Below are 24273 nucleotides of genomic sequence, written 5' to 3'. Positions count from 1 at the left end.
TATCAACAAGTTCAGTATATCAACTGCGTTTACCTTAGACAAGGTACAAAAGTACAACTATATTTGAACTTAAAAACACTTTACCTTTTCATTGAAGATTGACAATATAATTTAATTTCCAGATAGGAATTTCTAAAAGCGACGTGATTTTTACTATAAAATGTAACATTATCAAACATGATCTCCTTTCCGGCCTAACCTCAGGCCGTGCTTTCCTAAGTATAACTTTAGTCTAAAAGAATTACCAGCCGGACGGATAACAATGGTACCAAGTTGTCCTCTCATAGTACATATTTTCGGGCACAATTATCCTTCCTGTTTCACGATACCATCTCCTTTTATTTTTATCAGATGTCTGTGTTCTGTCGACAAACAAAAAAATTATGTCAACCTTCATTTCTAATTCCTGTTTTGGCTGTGACCAGACAAATGCCATTGGATTCGTCTTTGGAGCCCCATGCAGCGCTAATATTGTTAGAAAGATGGGAGTCACCAATTGATAGTGGTATCGCAGCTCACTTTATGAACTCATACATCAATTGAAATCGTGTGGACTCACCATTCGCTGCACTGTTTTAGAAGCAGACGGCAAAACGAAGAGGGAAGCGAGAAGATTAGCAGTGAATTTACTTTTACCTGTAAGGAAAGCGCTTTTTGAAGTGTGCGAGCCGAACTACATCTGGCTTGCAGCACATGAAACCTTTTTCCTTCACTTACAGGAAATAACAAACTTAAAGTTCATTTTCGGATTTTCAATCGTGTCCTCTGCTGTCGCACTTGACATTCAAGGCAAAGTACTCCCCGCTGTAGAATACTGTCATGTCAACGTTTGGAATCCTGACGATTTGACACCCGAGATGTTCCCTTATGATAAGAAATTGTTCGAATACAATCGTAAACTGATAAACGAACAGAATCATCTGGCTGACGTTGTGTTGTCCATAGGACCAAAGGTATTTGACCACTTTACCTACATACAAAGCGATCTGCCGTCAACCAAACACTTGCAGCTGATACCACTACCGGATAAGGTTTACTTTGATCTGCCAACCCTTCGAAATTGCCAGATAGTCGTAATTTCCAAATATTGACTCCCTTTGAACACTGCGCGATTCCGGAGCTAAATAAGAGTGGCGTTGTTCCAAAGGCTATGAACCTGGTAGCTAGCAAGTATGAGAAACTACAAGAACCACCGAAATGGAAAATTCTCTGCACTCAAAAAAGTGATGACAAAGATGTCATAGAGAATTTGGATCCACACTCAAAACTTAGATTTTCCATCGAAGGGTTCGTAAAAGATGCCTTTTACAAACAACTACGCTATTCCCATCTCGTTATATTTCCACCAAGTTCCGTTCATTCGCTGTTTGTCACCATCACCACCATCGCGAGCGGCAGGCCAATACTAGTTCCTGTAATGTCAGAGGGTGATATCTTCATTGAGAAGTATTTTCCAGACTATCGAGACGATGTGGTGGTTGAAATGCGAAGCGGACCGGACACACTGAGGGATCAGATCGTTAAAGTAGTCCAACATTACCCAGTTTATCTGAAGAAGGCAAAACAGATGAAGGAGATAATGAAGACTGAAGTGATGAAAGAGTTGATAAAGTTGAACTCAGAGTTTGTCGAAGAGATAATGCGACGTACTCGACGATCAAGATCACGACAAGAAATACCTAGGGACCAGCTGACAGCACACGGTAAGAAGGTTAATTATATGTCAACAGATAGCACTTCACATATGTAATAATAATGATGTTAGCATCAAGATACCTCTCCTGACCTCAACCATAAATTAATCATTGGGTAAAATAACCGAAAGTTGAAGTATTTTAACAGGAATCCGTTCGGGTGGGATTTTTTTTCAAGTTTTAGGACAGACTACTCGTTTTATAATAACCAGTTTGTGTAATCAGGCAATCTTAATAAAAATGCTACTTTCATTCCAATACCAATTGAAACATAAACTCACTCCTTTCGTATTGACAGTGAAATAAAACTTACAGATGTCTCTCTTCTAGTGTCATCTTATTCCCTCCTCTTTTCAGCATTAAGCAAAGTGACACTGAGAGAATTTTTTATTGAAGCACGTTTTGCTAGAATTCATTACCTAATGTTAAATTGTGTTTAAAAAATGCTACATAGTCTATCAGTGTAAATTTAACTTTCTTTGGGCCCATATCATTTGATTGGATCACCAATGTCAAAGCAATACATGGAAGTCTGAATGCCAAAATGTTGTTATAACGCTTTTCAGCTTACGTCATTATGCTGCTTTAGAACGAGCCTCCCGGGACAGATGTTCTGACTCCAAGACTTCGACAATATTCATTTGGTCTACTACTTGCGGGGTTCGTTTTATAGTTTATGGAGTAAATGGCTTTTATCATCGGCTTAGCGTTGTGTAAATAGGGAATTAATTCTACTACTCCCAAAGAGCTAACACAGGAATGGCGGCCATTCTGAATTTCAAATATCAGTAAAAACGTAAAAACTGCATGCTGAACCCGATTTTATATTCTTGATATTGCAACAATTGTGATGCGAGCTATAAATACTGGTCAAATAGACACATTTCATACTTTCGGTCTGAAAATTTGTTGACAGAGGTCAGGGTCAGATATGCTGACCGTTATACACAAGTTTTGTACAACATTGGAGCAATTACATGTGACCACTGACCACATAAGAGAGGTGGTTATTCTGTACAGGGCTTTTTACATGTAAACTGTTATGGGACTGCCACAAAGTGGCCACTGTAAGGAGGTGCCCGATTAGTGAGGGCCACTAAGACAGGTTTGACTTTAGGTCCCTTTGTCTTCCATTTAACTTAATATTGTCAGTTCCATGGTTGTCACTTTCTTCTCTATCTCCAGAATCAGCTGAGTCAGACAGTACCGGTCACCCACCATCAACATCTCAAGACAGTGTCTCGACATCACCACAAACATCTGGTCAACAACGCATGTGTGGTAAGTGATTCTAGACAGGTTTGGCTACACGTTTTACGTGAACGCGTAGAATCCACGTTGGCGTTGGCATACACGTTCACGTGCAAAAATCCGTTTGGATACGCGTTACGCCAGCCCTTCTTGTGGCACGCGCAAGAAATGATTTGGCCCGGCTTGGGTCCCCGTAGTCTGTTTCCGCATCACAGGGATAGCTCAATGGTTATCCGGTATGCCGCGAATCGACGAAGAAATTTCACATAAAAATAACGAAAATACATGAATATCTTTAAGGATGTCACTATCATATAACAATGTGCATGAATGATTCACAGTTTATATCATGTTTTGATACCTAAAGATGAGAATAAATTTACACGTTTACAAATTACGTGAAAACAAATGTCTCCACCTAAATACGCGGCGCCGGCTCTGCGTACATGGAGAATGTACGCACAAGTCGATGACATCATCGCAGATATTCGTGACGTTACGCGTTAACGTTAACGTAAAACGTGTAGCCAAACCTGTCTATTATTTATTTTATTAAACATTATAATGAATTACTCAAGTACACGTATAATATTTGCTACCTTAGTTGCATGCAAATTGCAATCTTCAAAGAAACCTAGCTTTTCGAATTCGTTTCCTTTTTTCCCATTGACATGGCTTGGACGTACCATAACTGTATTTGGTGGTATTCACGTTTGATAAAAATAGACAGGTTCGGCTACACGTTTTACATGAACGTGAACATGTAACGTCACGAATTTCTGCGATGATGTCATCGACTTGTGCGTACGTTCTTCACGTACACACGGAGCCGGCGTCGCGTATTTACGTGGAGACAGCTGTTTTCACGTAATTTGTAAACGTGTAAATTTATTCTCATCTTTAGGTATCAAAACATGGTAAAAACTGTGAATCTTTCATGCACATTGTTAGTTGGAACATATGATAGTGACATCCTCAAAGATATTCATGTATTTTCGTTATTTTTATGTGAAATTTCTTCGTCGATTCGCGGCATACCGGATAACCATTGAGCTATCCCTGTGATGCGGAAACAGACTACGCGGACCCAAGCCGGGCCGAATTATTTCTTGCGCTGCCACAAGAACGGTCGGCGTAACGCGTAGCCAAACGGACTTTAGCACGCGAACGTGTACGCCAACGCCAACGTGAATTCTACGCTTCTACGCATTCACGTTCACGTAAAACGTGTAGCCAAACCTCTCTAATACCAATGAAAATGAAGAGCGAGGAATTATTTAATTCTGTGTATCTGTCTGGAGACTGGAGGACGTATAAAACTTAATTAGGTAACAGATATTACAACTTTGTAATTGAAGTAATGTGTTATAAGTTATAACGCTTTGCTTTTTACATCGAGTATTGACTGTCATTTCCCACGAGGACAGGTGTATACTTATGTGTATATATATATATATATATATATATATATATATATATATATATATATATATATATATATATATATAATGATGTTATAAACGTAATAAATGTTCTATTCAGGTACAGTCACAGTGCAAGTTGCAGCATCATTATGGAAATGCAAGGAATGGCTCATCCATGGATAAAGTTGAAGCAGAATTTCATGAACACGAAGGAAACAGACCGACAACAGAGGGAACTGGTGGAGCCTTGAATAGTATACACAAAGATCTGGAGGTGGAGAAAGTGGGGAAAGGATTGTCTTCGTTACGTGATGAAATGCCGATCCTTAGAAGCACTGGAAGCTCTGTGGAGTGAGTACATCAGTGGACGACTGGACAAAACCATCCATTCTACAATCATCACACCAACACTACTCAGCAAAATTCAAGCTCACTACCTAACCCTTGATATCTACATTCCAGTACAGGAGTATTTACTCTGTAAGAGAGAACTGCCACTCATAACAGGTAATTGTACACTTTGAAAGTGTTTGAACTAACAGTGAAGGCACTTGTCCTACTATTGTTACAAATGGTCAAATATGAAGTACTGAGGCGAGTGACTACCTATAATCAAGAGTCCGTTAGCTGTATTTACAAGTGGTAGTTTGAGATGAGTAGATAAGACAAGTTGATGAACTGAACTTTGATACTGAACTACTCATGACAGAAAAGTGTCACATATTTGTTTATATCGAGGCAAATTCCTTCTTCCAAAGAAGTCAAGCCCATGAGAAAGAAAATTGAATTATTATAAATATCATTCGAAAATCTTAAATGTCCCAATTATCGAACGACTCAAGCAATTGACTAACCAACAAACAAAAACAAAATGTAAAACTGCTTACATCGCAATATGTAATTTTTGGTAAGGTTGAAAACTTACTGCCTTTTAATGAATGCCTCCTAAGGCAGAGAACTACTCACCGATAGCACAGTATCAGCCAGTTCTATTGGTTGGCATGCAGAAATGCGAGAAACATCCCTGTAATATTGTCATTTTCTTGAAACTTTCACAAAAGCGTTAAAATGATAAGTCATTTTGAGATTTTAAGATAGATGGAAAGGTTATTCCTTTCTGCACAAAGGAACATGCAAAATAAACATGCTGATTCAGCAATAGCAGTTATCCTATAGCTTCTGATTGATCATCTCGTAATTTTATGAAGTGGTCATCAACACACACTTTTAATCCTAAAATCTAAAGGTCATTTGTAAAGACATTTTCAGAAGTCTACACTGCAGGAAATACCAATACGTAAGTCTAAATCAGCTCCCTACGTGTTTCTAGCGCTAAAACTTGTCTTACAGCAGTGTAAACTGCATCAAAGATCAGGGCATATTTCTATGTATCTGAAGAAACAAGATGGGATACACTACTTTTTCCTTACATTTTTCTTGCCTTTCTTTTTACCTCTAACAACATGCAAAGAACAGGAAAATGCAATATTTCCTAACAAGTTTAAACCCAGTGTTTCGCGGAGGTTACCAAAAACTTATGAAAAAGTAAGCTTTGCCATGGTTGAAAAAGCGCTGGATACGGGTACCTCATGACATCAACTAAAAAGTGGCCCGGTAATCCCAATTTTTCTGTGTTGTTTTTGTTATTAAAGGAAATCATAGCACTATTTATGAAAATAAGAGAAAGAGAAATATTCCCTGACAAGTTTCAGGGTTTTCTTTGCAGAAATTGTCTACAAACGACAGGAGCAAGTGTACCGGAAGAGAGTGAGTTCGGGGTGTCAAGGACCCGTAGCTCTGAATGAACGGGTACCCCATTTCCGTGTTTATTTTTGTTGTTAGAATAAATCAAAGCACAATATGCGAAAATGAGAAAAATGACAATATTCCCTAACTGTTAAGCAAATGAATTTTGAAATCATCAAAAACAAATAAACAAAAAGGCCTATTGAACAGTAGAGAAAAAAGCGCAGGGTAGGGGTACTTAATGTCCGCCTAACTCCGAAAGTAGAACTGGAACATCTATTTGTTTTGTTTTTTATTTTTGTTCTTATTAATCAGAGTAAATCATATACAAAAATCAGAGAATACTTTACATTTTGAGTGGATCCCAATCTTACATTACAACACAACTACCGTAGTTTGAGAACAATAGTCATGCAAGTTTACAAAGTAGATGTTCAACTGCAATGGCCATAGCCGAGCTACTCTACTCACCTTGGTTGCATCATTATGAATCAAGTCGCATTTACAGCCATTGCGGTTAAACCAAGTCAGCTAATCCTAATTCATAAAACAAAACCAATTACAGATATAGCTAATCCTTGTTCTGTCACAGTCATTTCTTGAGTATTGTAAAAAATAAAGTTCTTGTTGAACGAAACGATAATCCACATTTTTCAACTTCAAGCGGACTAATGCATATCCATATCAGAGAATATATTGTCAATATTTTGGACAAATTGTGCTCTACATTCATCTCAACAGGTTCAGTGACAACTCCATCTCGTCGACGTAGTGTTGCTGCAATAACTGAACTGAAGGCTGCACCGCGTGAGGATATTACCCGGCACCATACAGTGGACAGTCTAAATCTACTCCTGTCACGGATGCAAATACGGGACAACCAAACCATCTCTGAATTACTGAGTAGAGATGACTTCAGTGTAGAGGAGTTACAGGGCCACAGATCAACGTTTGTCACAAAGCAATGGAAAGTCAGACCTGATGTGTATTTCAAGGAAGCCAAGTTCGGACAATCTCAAAGTACAAAGGAACGGTATATAGTGACTCTGAAGGATGAAGCCAGTTCTTTCTACAAAGTGGAGGATGAGTTTGTGCAGCTGAAAATTCATGCCAGTAAACATTCTGCTACCAGCAAAGCTGCTCTGCATGAAGCTGGTCAAAAGCTGGCGATACAGAGCGAAGACATCACAAACCAGGCTACACCTGTGAAGGAAAAGTATGCAGCTGGAAAGGCAGAGTTTGAAAAGATGCAGAGTGATGTAGAACGAGTTAATCAAGGTGAGTGTTTTGCTAAGTCAGTCCATGATTCAGTATCAGGTTGAAAGGAATCTCATGTGTAGTTTCTGGAATCTGACCAATACAGACTATAAATTGTCACCTTCATGTAGTTGAATATCGGGCATAAAATTTGCCTTGAAAAAGAGGGTCGACAGTAGCTAAAATTTACCAAAACAACCACAAAGAACCTATCGATCTTGTTTTCTTGTTCCTATTCGCCTATGAAATTGAAGATCACTAATTTGTTGTTGCTGCTGTTTACATCACATTGGCATGTACAGAATCACCGTAATTATTGGACTTTCTTAGATTTTAAGTACCAGAAGGTATTGAGTAAAGAGTACAAACGTTTATACACAAAGTTGAAACCTATCCCACCTTCGAGCACACACATCGAACTTTCAAGACCAACAAATAACATGACCCATTGAAAACCATCGATTGTATATGGATGGAAAGGACTGGCATTATTATTACAGATTTAATCAGAACAACAGCCATAAGCCATAATATACATCAATTTTCACAGTGACAAACTCGATATGACAAACACAAACAGCGCATTACACATAGACAACAAACAAATACCGGTACACATAACAAAGTTAAATCCGTAGAAGAAAAATATATTGACCTCTGGTAAAGACTACTGAGAAGTACCGTCAGAAGTTTCGAAAATGGATAGCATTCTGCCCTACGTGGTGACATCCGCCATGTATCGATCTGTAAGTCAAAACAGGGAGTGATCTTAATCTACAAACAAATGTCAACGATGCTATCAGTGATCATTTGTTTTCAGAGTGATATATCATACTTATCTATCAGTTCATGACACCTGTTAAAAGCGTTCGAATGTATAGATACGCTTTACATAAGCCTTCTTGTCATACAACGTAGTGGAAAGGTGGCCGTTAGAGACAATTTAAAAGAAAATTTCCAGACATAAATTAGCCAAGGAATCTGATTATGTGGTTTCTTTAATCTCTTACTCAGGAGAATAAGTCATAGAGGGATAGTCAATGAACTTGGATTTGTTTATAGGAATGAAATCATCTATGCAGCTGAATGTCACGTTGAAAGCTTTAGCTGCACAGACCTTCCTCTGTTTGACCGAATTTTGGATTAACTCTGCTTCAAATACTTTTTACTATCACCTCGATGTCCATTTCGTACACGATGAGTGGAAGAAAAGTATATTGACCTCTGGTAAAGACAACCGAGAAGTAACGTCAGTAGTTTCGAAAATTGATAAATTGTCCTTCCATTACAAATCTTAATTTGGAAACTTTGATGAATAGATAGTAATCTGACTGACTCCTCTAGTTCGTAATCACGCTAAATATTTTGTTGTTGGCTAGTGAAACCCTGTTCAGGATGCTATTGAGGTCAAGCACCAGACTTTGTTCCAATATTTTATTGTTTCATTTATTCTGTATCATTAATCACACAATCTGTACTTGCATCATTGTGACCACACAAATTTGTCATCTCAAAATTTGAACTCTTCCAGCTTTGGCATAGGGTAGACATTTTTCACAATAATATCAGCCCGCCATGACTGTTTCCTGGGAGTTTATAAAACAACAATTAATCGCGTTTTTTATTATTATAACATCAGAGGGTTAGTCCCTTTAACAGAGAAATACATGTAACTCATTGACTTGACTTTTTATCCCGTTTGTTTTGTATACGTCGCTATTAAAACTAATGCAATGTCATTGTGTCTTGAAGTTCTTATCCTGGACGTTGTATTTTTCTCTTTTCTTGTGTGAAAATATTCGTTGCAGTCTAGAGAGACACTTAATAGGTAAATTCCCACAATATCTTGAATTCTCTGCCATGAATATGGTAGTTAGCTACTTCTGCATAAGTGTCAATTGGCTTCTCATATACTAACAAAATGAAAAAAGGAAATTCAACTAAATCATCATTTCTTTGTGATCTTCTAATAATGGTGAGTTGTTTATAGTAAATTCTTCACCACTTTGAATTACGGTTCTACAAGCAGGTTTACAGTGCTAACACAAATATTTGTTTTGCCATGGTGATGGCTGTTATTTAGAAGTACAGACATCTCTAACTACCACAGGTCAAAGGTCAGAGGTTACTCTGATCCTTTATCACTTCATGTTTTTGCTGTCATAAGTCACAGACCTTATACACCTGGCATCAAAGTGGACAAAAATTCTAGTCATCCGACAGCTATCAATATCCTTGCTGTATTTTCTAGCAGACAGTTTTTATAGTAAAAACTTTCATCATCTTTTTACATATACATATTTCACACAAACAAGACAAGTCGTTTCCTCGGTTTTAGTTTCTGCCTTCATTAAATGCCGTGACAAACATAGCAACTACTTCAAAATTGACATATTTTTCTTCATTGACAATGCACATTTTTTTATTTTTGCATCTAATTATAAAAAAATTGCATTTTTGTATTCATATTCTGTAAGGTAGTATGGGCATCAAAAGTGAAAGGCTTCAATTTTCACTGCAACTTTCCTCAATGAAACTTTCAACCACACTCTTACCAAACCAAGAAATAAAATCAGTCGTTGCTGTTCACAGTTTTGTAGTAGAGAAACAAATTACCCAATATTTACCAATGTTTTTAAATTCAAAATGGTCAACATCCCTGTGTTGACTCTATGGAAAAAAAACATCTTTTAATTTTAGACAAAAATTGAGATGGTAGAAAAAATATTCTTTCTTCAAGAGCTTTAAAATGAGCCTGCAAAGGTGGCAGACCACAGAAGTATTCAGAGGAATTGAGAATCTGAATGTCTGTTCCCCAAGCTGCATTCTACCTTAATGTTATGTTTCATATAAATACAGGTATATTGTTTCATTTATGCAAGGATATAAATATGAGCGAGTACAGGGAAATCAATCTTATGGCTATGCTGACATGTTGGGGGTAGTCCTGCATGTCTTTGATGATGCCATGTAATTTTCTGGTCATCTAAGTCTTAATTACTGTAGTTTATGTTTTTTTAAGGTCAATTGCCTGTAAGGTTCAGGACTACAAATTGACAGTGACTATCAGCTAATTCCAATGGCTTCCATGTACAAATGCAAGAAATAACTTGTGCAATGAAAATATGTGTCAACACTGTCGTGTCAGTATCTTGATTTTAGGTTTTCAGGATTTTGACTCATAACAATAAATCAATGTAAAAAATTGTAGTTTTTTCAGTGAAAATATTTTTCAAAATAAAAATTTACTCATGTGATCATTTATCCCAGCCTATATTGTGGATGTCTCTCAGAGTAACACCTATTTCAGATACTATATTATTCATTTGATGTTTCAGTATTAATTGTCTTATAATAAATATTTGGGGTTCAACAGACTATGTTATACAGGATTACTGATACATGCATTCCACACTGTTTTAAAGCATTATGTTCCTGTCATTACAAAGTGAACATGTGTACAGGAAGTGGTCATTATTTTGTAGATAATAACATTTTATTCTAAATGTAAATAGATTGTATATAAATATACATACAGATGGTGATATGAAACTAAACATTGCTCCATTGCAGCATAATTACACGACAAGTAATTACAGGACAAGTGACTGTAAAGTTTGACAATTGTTTTTCAAGGTTTTGTTGAATGTGTCAGCGACAGCTCTGTTTAGTTCCTACTGCATGTTGAAATACCCATGAGTACCAAGCTTGTCTACATTGATTCTATATGTATATGTATGTCCTGCATTACCAGTGTTGTTAATCAAATTCAGATCTGTAATTGGAATTCATTGTCAACAAACCATGCATCTCACATACTGACAAGTGCCATTGGTGCACAAAATACTGGGTGTTTCAAACAGGCTGTAGGAAGGATACTAAGAAACTTACATGAAAAAAGTTCACAAAATATCTCAAAAAATATTTGTTACGGTAGCTAAAACTCAATGATAAAAATGCTGAAATGTCAAAATATCAAAATTTTCATAGAGAAGAGTTAATTTTGACAGATGCATAGAAGAATTTGCCAACAAACCCTTGCTACAATAATCGAACGTAAACTTGCTGTATAGTATCCCTTTTCCTGCCAAGTCCATATTCAACTATCAGTTCAAGAATGTTAAAATTAGTGAAATGCAACATATTCCATATGGTGTATTTTCACATGATATTGAAATTTTGAAGGCTGTGGAAAACATAAATACTGAAAACATGATTTTTTATGGACTAAAGATGCTATAACATATCAAGCCAAGTGGGTGAAAATACGTCATGTTTTAGCTCAATACCGCTTTTTACTGACTTGGCTGAACGGGAAGTGATGCTATCTGGCAGGAATAGCATATACTATTAGAAGGTAGCTGCACACCAAACAGACACTTTCTGTTTTTTATTTTTTTCTCAGTTATAGAAGTCACAAACCCCAATAAAGTATATATTTTCTAAAAGCCCTGATATTGTTAAATCCGACCGTGTACAGTACACAGTCATTATTTGCATGATAGTCACGTGACAAGCGTTTTGCTGAACCTTCTGAAAAATCAGGTTATCCTCCTGTTAGCGAACACACTGCAAGATTTCTGGTTGAAATTCATGCATTGCTTCAGCAGTATCCCTCCAATCCATATCTGTGATTTTTTCTCCAAGTCTCCATTCAAATTATATGGCGTGACAATTATAAATTCTTGAAAAGAACCTTAGTCTAACACCTTTAATAGAGCATGACAAAAAAAAGGCATATAAAGGAAATCCCAAACATGAATTTGAAGGATATTACCAAGGCTTGTAAATGCCCAAATTTCAAACAGAAATCTTGCAATGTGTTCATTAAAAGGAAAAAAAAACAAATTTTTGAAAGTTTCAGCAAAACATTTGTCATGTGGCTATTATGCAAATAATGACTGTGTACTGTGCACGGTCCTATTTCAGAAAATATATACTTTATTTGGGTTTGGGACCTTCAAGTGAGAAAAAAACTGCAAGTGTCTATTTTGTACGTAGCTAAGTCAAAAGGCCACACTAGCTGTGAATAGCATTACTCTGTGCAGCCATTTTTAAGCAGGGTCATCATACCCGCCAATCACACCATGGAGACATCTCTATATTATGTATCAATCAATTTACTGTGAAACACATCTAGGTTGCTGAAAAATTAAAACAATTTCAAGGCACGTGATTAAATTGACCGACACCGACCTGCATGATCCTAGACCAGCTATAAATAGTCTCTATCCCACACACTTCCCTAGTTACGCGGAGTAGATATATATCCCCCAGCCCTGATTTCGATCTCAGGGGAGCTGTCAGGTCAGAGTGTGGCCAGCAAAGTTTCGCTACGTGATGGGGTAGCTAGGGCTGGCCCGGCCAGACCATTGTGAACACACCAATGAATTGCAACAAATTAAACTGCAGCAAAGCATCTTGGCTGTGAGAGAATCTAAGATATCATCATGTGGGTTGAGCAACCAAACTATCATCTTCAATTCATGTGTTTCTTCTGTTTAGCAATGAACTTCAAATTTACATGAACAGCATGAAATGCAATTATAAGGCTTAGGGTTTTTACTCTTACTGTAATTTATACATTTATGGTGTTTTTTTGAAGGTATACAGTGTTAAGACTTGAGTGCAGAAATTTGTCATGTAATTTTAGAAATATAACAACAAATGGTTAATTTACACTGACAAACAATCAGCTCTTTACAGTGCAATGCAATTTTCCTACTGATTGGTTTTCCGTGATGTGTGTGTCATGTCATACAGCGAAAACGGAGTCAGCGTGGACTCTCTGTTGTGCGTCGCAACAAAATAAATGCAGCCACTGATGTTTTCACAGACAAAACACACAGACAATGTAGAAAATGCCACGAAATATATTTATTGGAAAGCGTGCAGGCGTTACCGGGACTTACAGTTTTTTGAACATGTTGATTTCATCATGGATGTGATTGACAAATATATCCATGTCTTGAACATCAAAAAAACCTAAAAAAGTTAAATTTCAATATTATCAATGATTTTGTCCAACTCAGAAACTGAAGCGAGGGTTTTACGTCTTGGGTAAAACAACAGACACTAAACACGGATAGTGTCTGTGGAAAATATACCATACTAGGATGATAGTGGCTAGCGTGTGTGGTGGGGGGGGGGGGGGCAGAGGAGTTGGTCAAACAGTCGATGACGGCATGCTTGCTATCGTTAGAATTTCATCTGGATGCCAGACACAGGGTGATGAAGGTGGCATCGAATATGGATAAGGTGTATAATACTGGCAATACTGGCAACAATCTATATTGAGCTGCTTGCCGCAGTGTTTGTTTGGTTGATGCTGTTCCAGTCTTCACTGAAGCTACCGCCTCGATTGACCAAGGCAGTTGTGTAGATGCAGACGCAGGACACAATTTTTTTAATATACCACGCTGTTCAAGCTCCTTCTGTACAGGATATACCATGTAACCATATTTTTGGTTTTATTCTCAACTCATAATGAGGAACTTTTTGTAACAATTATAAAGAATACAAATTGAATCTTGTTTGATTTGTGGGATGATTGAATAGGCGGTGTACCTTTGATGACGTTTAGTTTGGGTGTTCTGTCTGAAAAACATCAGTGAATGCGTTTATGTTGTTGCAAAGCACAACGAAGAGTCCACGCTGACTCCGTTTCAGCTGTAACTTAGACTGTCAATGCTAGATGAGTGCATGACATCAATGTTGGGAAAATGCTACAGTAACTACAATTCAGCCACTTTGAACCAGTAAGTACTGGTATAAACTGTTTGTGCTTTTTTGAGCAATTTTAATACTGAAAAGGTAACGCAAATAATCTGACACTCATAAGCATGCATTTAGCTTGCAGCTACAGTGAACAATTTGATCACTGCTTAACAAGGAAACAAAAGTTCAATACATGTATGTAAACTTTGGCTTTAAATTAAATCAGCTGAATTCCGCTCTTTTTCCCAGTTAAAAATTAATTGTTTGGTTTAAATGATTATTTTTGTTCTTCCTCATTTCATGGTGTAGATTGTAAATCTATGTCCATGCATTTCTCTTTCAATCGTACATACATTTGGAATTAAAATTATAATTGAAGGATTCAGTTTTTGTATGTTCAAAATAGAATTTCAGTTGTTGTTAATATTTTGTGCAGGTTTTGATTACAATAGATGTGTTGCTAGCTGAACTGTTCAGGAAAATCAAAGAAGTTCATTTTATGACCTTACAAATCACCAAGCACTAGCTGCATATTGCAAATATCAAACGTTTCCTTGATTCAGTAATCAGACATTATGCTACAGAATGGATTTGGTTGAAGTGTTCAAACTTAAGGTGCCAAAGTGTCTGATGAGAAATTGCTTGCTCAGAGTAACTATTATCTGCTGTGATTTCTATGAAGATTTACCAATACACAAGACATTTTTCAAGACATGGCCTATCCAACATACATTTACCATCTAAGTGTCTGGTAATCATTGGACTGGGGCACTGATTTAATCCATGTAAGATGAAAGATGGTCTTGAAAATTTTGGTGTACAATGGATTAAATTTACATGGTTAAGACTTAAGAGTCTATAATATACAATGATATCACTCAGGACAACTGTGACTAGCCTAGAACCTATTGTCGCTTTCGGCATTCGTCCCCCAGGCACTCCGTCTAGCCTCGACCGTCCACTTTTTGCACTGAAGCATAAAATACAGCTCATTTGAAAGTGAATGGTCTCCACGAGAGACGATGATATCACTGGCATCCCTTTGAAAGTCAATCAGTCAAAATGTTTCTCTCATAATTAATTGACCAATGATTAAATGGGTGTTGCTCATAAACTAGCCAGAGAACGCTTAGTTTATGAGCTAGCTTATGAGCAACATCCATTTAATCATTGGTCAATCATGAGGGGAAGATTTGGGCTGATTGACTTTCAAAGGGACACCAGTGACATCTGCATCGTCCCTCCTGGAGACCACCCTGCATTCACTTTGAAATGAGCTGTTTTTATGCTATGGTGCTAAATACTGGACCTCGAGGCTAGACGGAGTAGGTACGAATGCCAAAAGCGACGAATAGGGTCTAGGCTACTGATCTTCATACCTATATGGTACCAGCAGTGAGAGGCCTTGAAGTTGTTGAAGAGGTCAGGATGAAAGGTGGTGATGTATACAACAAGCACAGCTGTGCTAAATTTACAGGCAGACTGGGGTATATAACTTTGAAAATTAGAACAACTAGAAGTTGAAATAGAGATAGAGTTAAATTCTGATCACAGCTGGGTCACATAGGTGTTGTGAATACAGGGGATATATCAGTACATGGTCAACTCACAATCAAAGACAGTGGAGATATCATTACTAGAACTCTGAAAATGAGAACAGAAGTTGAAATAGAAACAGAGTTAAATTCTGATCACAGCTGGGTCACATCAGCTGGTGTTGTGAATACAGGGGATATATCAGTACATGGTCAACTCACAATCCAAGACTGGAGATATCATTACTAGAACTCTGAAAATGAGAACAGAAGTTGAAATAGAAACAGAGTTAAATTCTGATCACAGCTGGGTCACATCAGCTGGTGTTGTGAATACAGGGGATATATCAGTACATGGTCAACTCACAATCCAAGACTGGAGATATCATTACTAGAACTCTGAAAATGAGAACAGAAGTTGAAATAGAAACAGAGTTAAATTCTGATCACAGCTGGGTCACATCAGCTGGTGTTGTGAATACAGGGGATATATCAGTACATGGTCAACTCACAATCAAAGACTGATATCATTACTAGAACTCTGAAAATTAGAACAGAAGTTGAAATTGAAATTGAGTTAAATTCTGATCACAGCTGGGTCACATTAGCTGGTGAATACAGGGGATATACTAGTACATGCATGGTCAACTCAAAATCCAAGACCAGAGATATCATTACTAGAACTCTGAAAATCGAAAGAGAAATAGAAGAGTTAATTTCTTGCAAGTAGATTATTTCTCAGCTCATAAGTACAGTCTGTTGTCGTACCAGGTCCTGGATGATCATTCATTTCAAAATCCAGCTATTCACCAAAGTACAATTGCTTCGGCTACATCAAGCAAAAATGTCAGCATTCTAAAGTATAGTCAGCAACATTTCTACCTGGACTTTGGAAGTAGCAAGTTTTTTGACGATTTTCCTGAAATACCGTACAACTGAAAAAAGAATTATATAGTTTCAGTAATTTATAACATATCCATTGATGAGCACGAATTATGACCAAAAAATTGAGAGAATAAGAAAAATCATATGAATGGCCTTTTTTCAACAAGACCTATCAATATATGCACCAGCATGGATATCTTCATTTTGGTGAAACAAGGAACCATGGCATCTTATGATTAAGTTTTACGACACCTCACTAGCTTCTATCTGATAATTTCAGTACTCTTGCTGTCTTTTGGTTTCTTACAAACTTTTGTGCAAATTTTCAACACATTTCCCTCAGAAGGTATTGGTGAATTATCACTTACAGCTCACATCAAAACGTCAAAAGTTCCTATAAATCAAAATATAATTTCAAAGGACTCAGGTTGGGTTTAATCCTGCACACTTGTTCTGATAAAAATCTACTTGTGTTAAAATCTGTTTTTGAATTTTTACAGCCAAAATTTATAATGAATTCACAAAAATTCCTTGTGTCTTCAATCATCTATACGGTCAGTTTTGAACTGTCTGACACAAATAACATGTAATGATACAGATTACAGGTGCTTTTAAACATATGAAACATTTTCTATCTCATAGAAATTATTCTGTAAATGCCTTTGTTTGGTTTCATCGTGGACTTACTTGTACCAATGCTGGCAATATTCGAAGCTTTCAATTGCGAAAAATAGGGTGGTCTTTATTTTGCATTTCATGTTTAAAGAATGTTTGTCCTTTCTGAAAAGTTAGAGTGTGGAAGGTATGATGATGGTTTGTACACGGTAGTTCTCTTTTTGGAGGATGTGATGGCCCTGAAAAGGGCCGTTTGGTTTGTGTGTACAATATGTACACGGTATTGAATTTCAGGCTCAGTTGAACCCAAAGACATCTTCACCGTTGTTGTTACTACTGGTAAGGATGTAATCTGTAGAGTTGGTGACATTTTTAGTAGCTTCATCATCTGTCTTCAAGTTTTCGCAACCAATGTGTTAGATGAACTTCACTTCATAATAAAATTCACCATGGCTGACTGATTGACCTTTGTCAAGGATAACATCTCCAATTCTGTCACTAGTACTCAGTGTCTTCTGCGCATACATTATTCATCATGGAAGTTAAAGATGGTCTGCGAAATGACCTGTGTGAAATCAATAAAGACATATTGAGAATCTTTGAAGATCTTGCATGACGTTTATTTGATAGTTGTACAGATCAACTACTTGAATCAACAGACAAATAAATACAGGCTGACATGTTAATACAATTTCTTTGTATGACAGAATATAGGTCTATTGAAAATAGGTGGTTGAGAAACCAATGGTGGCAAGAGGATTAAATCAAAATTTTGTTTTGATGTGGCCACGTAAAAACATGAAAGGTCAATTTGCAAAGAAAGAAGGAAAGTTAGTTTAGCATGACATAAATTGTAAACAATATCAGAATACGCGTGTGTTATTAGAATATGAAGTGTCAAATTAGAACCAAGCTGCATAGCTCAATCAACTTGTTGAGCATTGCAGCAGTCAACTTTGCCTACCGCCTTGCTTTTCAAGTTGCACACCAAGGTGCATAATGCAACTTGGCCTTTAAATTTTTGGATACATTGTAAAGAACAAAAATCAATTAATATTTACAAATAATAACAGAGTAAGCGTAACTTGTAGAATATTTTCATGATTGTACCGAAGTCATTGTACTGGCCACATAAAATAGTGACCACTTAAAAAATGAAGAACCCATCATTAAATATGGCATAAAAAATAAAGAAATTTATCAACAGCAGATGTAATCAAACACCAGGACCTAAATCTAGATCTTACCAATTGGGAAGCACAGAAACTGATATCTGGTCCAGGTGGTAGGAGATACTCAGACAGAGATGGAAAAGCATGTTAAACACAGGAATTTTTGAATGGCCCAGTTACCTGCATATCAGTCAGCACAACTCTTGTATTTAATTTACACCATAAATACAGACAAGGTAATACGCTTTGAGAAAAGATGGGAAACCGAAAGACAAACTGCAGAAATAAAACATTTTGGCATGGCCATGGAACGATTAAACTTATAGATGTTGCACAAGCATTGGAGATGTGTAATAGATATTCAACCAACAAACACAAATAATTTCAGATTATGAAGATGGAAATGAGAGAGTACACTATTAAAACAAAATTAAATTTCAGTGTGGCCAACACAACATAAAAATGACTACAGTATTTTGATACGTCCTGTTCATTAACAAAAGTGGACATAAAAGGTATCCAGAGGTCTGAGATTATGGGACAAAACTTAAGGATATGACCAAGATGACCCTCTGTATGTGGTATGCTCACATTCCTAATGTATTACATTTTGAACGTTTTCAGAAATCTGAGATAATATGAAAATAGCAGTTCAAAATGGATGTTAAACAATATTATATTTTTGACATGGCTAAGAAAATTGACACAAAAATATTACTAAGCCTTGAACATGTACAGATACACTGGAAATTTATGAAATAAATTCGAAATTTCCAATGATTAAGTCATACCTGCACTAAGGAAGCGATGAAACAAAATAAAATTTCAGTATGGCCTAAAACAAACAAAGAAATATGATGGCAGCGTTGAGATGAGTCACCATTTGCAAAATTGTTATGAACATACAAGTACTAAAGTTTGAGAAAATATAATGTGAAACTGCTAATGAAAATAAAATTTTGTATGATTATTCCATATAAAAAACTGTCCTCAAAGATATGCTCTAAATTGATGACTGTTTAAGGAAGAAAACTGAACATGATAAACAAAAATAATACTTACAATTTACAATGGCCAAGTGAAATTAATTCTACTACAATTTCGTGAACAAAAATTACGGTAAAGGAAAATAATATTTACAGTGGCCAATTCAAAAAATACATTGATTCTGCCACATTTTAGAGAAAAAAAAACTGTGAAAGCAAAATAACATTTAGAATGGTCAAATGAAAAAAGAAATTATCTTGCTGTATATTAGAGACAAAAAAATATGATGAATGGAATAATATTTAGAGTTATTTGGAATAGCCAAGTCAAACAAAGATATTCTCTGCACTTTGGGAGAATCAACAACAAAATATCATAAACGGAATGACATTTAGATTGTCCAAGTCCAAAAATAAAATAATTCTACTATATTTTAGAGAAATAACTAAATCTGGTGAATGGAATAACATTTAGAGTAACTTAGATGACAAATTAAATAATAAAACATTAACTACATCATCAGTCAAAATGAGTTTGTAATCTGGAATGCAAAAGGCAGGATATCTTTTCTCTACGGTAAACTACAAAAACTCTTGGTATGGCCAGCACAAAAAATAAACATCCCTTTCACATCAAATATTAACATCATAAAAGGAAACCACAGATCTACAGTCTGCCAATATTTCGATGGAATAGAAACTAGGAAACAAAAAATCATTTTGACATGGCCAACACAACAAACAAATAAACATCCCTTTAGCATCAAAATATTGACATCATAAAAGGAAACCACAGATCTACAGTCTGACATTATTTGGATGGAGGAGTAGAAACTGGTTTACAAAAAATAATTTTGACATGGCCAACATCACAAATGAAACCAAAAAATCATTTAGGTAAATAAAATTTTGATGAAAATATCAGGTTTTATTACAAAACACCCCAAAACATACACGGTAATAAACTATGAAAGTGTTGATGAAATCAAATCATGATAAGATTATTTGCAAGCTGACTGCTCCACCAGTAACACATCAACAAAACAATACAATGACTTACCTTATGGACTGAAAATCACATTTCCATCAATAAAATACAATTGTGTTGCCATGGAAACACGTGAGTTACATAACAATGTAAGGAAGTTGTTCCTTTAAATGTCCCATGTGTTTGTGTAAACAAAAGAAGTTTGCATTCAGTCAAAATTTGTGAGATCAGAAAATGTTTGACTTCATAGAAATTGTAGTTTGCAAGTTGACCTTTGACCTTTATTTATGTTTTCGTTTTCTATAGGCTATCCGGTCAAGGAAAGTGTTCTGGCAGTGTTGGGGAAAGGATCAATGCCGGGACAATTTGATGAGGCCATGGGAATATACATCAAGAACAACGGTCAATGGGTTATATGTGATGAATTGAATCATAGAGTTCAGGTTATTGATCCAATCAAACTCTGCTGTGATCTCATCTTACAATTCCATGCATTCCCAAAGTCATTTAATCCGGTGGATGTCACAGTGGATGAAGACAATGACCAATACTTTATGAGTGACCACAGGAATGGTCAAGTTGTGGTGAGTTCTGGACAAAGCAAGATTTTAAACTGTTTTGGACGCAAAGAAGGAATTGATCCAAGAGGTATCTGCTTGAGTCCTGATGGTTTTATATTCATTGGTGACTTCAATGGATATGTGAGAAAATATAATAAATCTGGTGAACACATTGCAAGAACTGAAGAAGGACAAGTCAGAGATCCCTGTGATCTGATTGTGAATAAGAAATGGATTTTTGTATCAGATGAAGACAGGGAATGTGTTCATGTTTTGAATCACCAGATGCAAAGTATAAGAGACATTGGCAAGGGACACTGCAAGTGGTCTTGGGGTTTGTGTTTTGATCACCAACAAGATGGCATATATGTTTGTGATTACAGTGGGAATAGAGTGGTTCACTTCAATTGTGATGGTGAATTTCTCAGCTATAAAGGTCAAGGTCAGTTAGAGAAACCCCATTACATTGCACTGTGTAAGGATAATCCATACAGATTAGTTGTAACACAGTAATACTGTATTAAACTACTGTACATATAAGCAGACATGACACCACATCATGTCAACTCTGCAGGGATATCTCTGGTGAAAATCTACAAATTTTCTGACAAATTTTACACAACTCATTGCAACTGCCAGGCTGTAAATGTGTATTTTTCAAGATAATTTGCATATTTGATTGCTATTTTTGGATCAAAATTTCAATTTTCATCTTGGACAGACCGTTTCTTCTGATGTTCACAAAACATTTTGTATCTTTTGATTTTTTTAAATTGTCCAACCTCAAACTGTTGCAATATTTAGTATTTTGTGAAATATTTGTCAGAATAATTTTTTGACTTTCACAGATGTGTGCATGAGTGTACAGAAACATACATAGAAGCAGACATGACAATATAACATGTCAAGTCTGCAGGTATATTTCTGGTGAAAATCTACAACTTTCCAGACTAATTTTACACAACACAATGCAACCGACAGACTGTAGATGTTGAATTTTTGTTGTAATTTTGCTAAAAACTGTATTTTCTCATAATTTTGGAAAAAAATAATTATTTTGTATACTTATAATACAACATAGTCATATTTTAAGGAAAATTTACATCGTCACTGTAAATTTTTATAATTTGAAAAAAAATTTGCAGACCCATTGATTTCAAAATTTGGCTACGTAGCACGTTATTCCCTTTTGCAATTGTGTTGATAAAACTTGTCATAAAAATTGACTATTTTCACAGATATGTGTGTGCGGAAACGTACCTGCGTATTCCGATGTCTTTTTTGTATCCTAAGGTGCACTGATTTGTCAACATCGGTAATGATTTCCTTAGTTTTTCTGGAATTCTCTACGGAGGCAGGCAAATTGTCCTACCGTGGACAAACTGTCATGTTTCAACTGACTGTCTGTATCAGAGCACAGGGAGTTGTTGGTCGCAAGGGGGCGCTATGACCAATACCGTTGTCAGAACGACAGCCGGCAGTGCCGCCGTTGCTTCATAACCCAAACTTTAGTCTTTCCAGCAATTTTCTTTTGCCGTATTTAATCAAGTAAAATACAAACAACAGCATAGATGAACAAAGAATTTCTCAATATTTGAAGTTGTGACACTGTAATAAATTTTAAAGAACACACATCGATTCTAGTATCGCTTAGTAAAGGTATTTAGTATTTGAAGAGTGTTGAAAGAATAAACATTTTTAAAAGCGATGTTTGTAGAATCAGACCGTCGTTGGTGAAAATAAGACAAATACACAACATGGGCAATAAAGACCACTTTTTTGTTATATATTTTAATACTCCATTGCTTCTCTTGTGGTCTGTCTGTGGTACCATCTCGATCAAAACAGTCGGTCTTCAAATAACGTCATCGGCATAAGAGTTACAATTTACCAAAGAGTCAACTTTATTGATATTTTACAAACGACAGCCTGAGAAGAATCTATCGTTTTTGTTGTACAATCGCGAGTTGAAACTTTAGAAATATGACCATTTTGACTTGACTACAGAAAACCTTACCACTCTTTAGTTAGCAAAAACACAAGAAATCATCGAAGTTTGAAATAGATTATCTGTGTAAATCTATTCGCCATGGCCTATAGACTTCACTTTCAAAGTTTAAGACTTTCACTGCATCAAAAACAATAATACATTTTAATTTACACCACCTGTATTGCCTTTAGTTTAGAATAATACTGGGAAATTCACATGAGTCAACATGCATACAGGCTTATACTGAATACAAGTATTGATTCTTGGTGACTGTCTGTATATGCACTATTCAGCTAAAATACAGGCAATAATCCATGCGTTTTCATGCGGTGTTTGCCAAGAAACTCAAAGGTCAAAGCCATTAAGTCCGTTCTTCCAGTTCAATCAATATTCAGGAATATTCAGGAAGTATATCACATTATAATCTTCCACTCTCACTCTACCAGAAAGAGAACCGATACGATTTTTCAGTTTAGCTGTTCAGCACTTGCCTGGGGTTTTTTCCCTGTGAACTGCGCCCTCGACGGCAAGAAGTGTATTTTAAAGCTACGTTTATGTTGTTGCCATCCCACAGCAGAATCGTGCACATGGTGTGGACTAAAGCAGCATTGTCCACGAACCAAACTTTATATGGACGTTTGCATATAAATCTTCTCTTTTTTGTTGAATTATCTTGTACTAGTAACAAAAGAAGTTTCCTTGCTTGCTTTGCTGTTTTTGTAGTGATGTACGGAAGATTTTTGAAGTGAAGATTTCAAATCAGTAATTTTGTCAATATTGAAATATTACAATAAAGCGTAACTTTTCAATCCCCAAATTAAAGTTTTAGCCCTTTCTACACCATTGTTTGGCCAAAATACTTAGTAAACAATGCTGCTTTCAGACTTGTTTACATGTTTAACAAGTACAAGATTTCACAAATTAGGCTACTAGTTTAAAAGGTGAGCTCACTAGAATTAGTCTTACTCATTCAATAGAGAAAATTATTCTTATTTTACATTGTCGCTCTTATTTAACAATGTCAGCCACCAACAATGTAAATTACAGATTCCTATTCTGGATAATTGTAGCAACAATTTCATGTTCACATACAGACACAGACACACAGACACAAACCAGAACAAGTATCTGACCACATTTGTACAATTTGAAACATTTTATTACAAAATCAAAGCACTGAATCTCAATATCCAACAAACTTAAAAGGATTTAAAATGTTAATGGTGATGAATAATATACACTATCTAAAGATACTGACACTTATCACTGACAAGATTAAAATATCTTTATTACAATTATACATATCTATCATCAACATGTCCCTGCATCTACATCCATATCGATCCACGTGTCTCAAATACTGGAGTCCAATTTGTAATTACATATTTTGACTCAACCAAATGCTCTCAATGAAAGCATACAATATGTAGTACCACAGCATGCAAAAGTTGAT

General features: G+C 36.1%; 1 protein-coding gene across 2 annotated transcripts; it reads left to right on the top strand.

Moving 5' to 3' along the window:
* The first annotated feature begins 469 nt into the window (after positions 1-469).
* Positions 470-24273, top strand: LOC139130127 (uncharacterized). 2 transcript variants are annotated; one of them, XM_070695846.1, is made up of 5 exons: positions 470-1703; positions 2880-2975; positions 4488-4876; positions 6857-7393; positions 20577-24273. In XM_070695846.1, exons 3-5 carry the CDS (start codon positions 4681-4683, stop codon positions 21341-21343), a joined length of 1500 nt encoding a protein of 499 aa, XP_070551947.1. In that variant the 5' UTR covers positions 470-1703; positions 2880-2975; positions 4488-4680; the 3' UTR covers positions 21344-24273. The 2 variants fall into 2 exon arrangements, with proteins under 2 accessions (XP_070551947.1, XP_070551948.1); XM_070695847.1 differs by having other exon boundaries at positions 2880-2979; positions 4500-4876.

Source organism: Ptychodera flava, chromosome 3, assembly GCF_041260155.1.
Source record: "Ptychodera flava strain L36383 chromosome 3, AS_Pfla_20210202, whole genome shotgun sequence".
NCBI classification, from domain to species: Eukaryota; Metazoa; Hemichordata; class Enteropneusta; family Ptychoderidae; genus Ptychodera; species Ptychodera flava.
The sequence above is the reverse complement of the archived record's forward strand: the minus strand, read 5'-3'. Positions and strand labels throughout refer to the sequence as shown.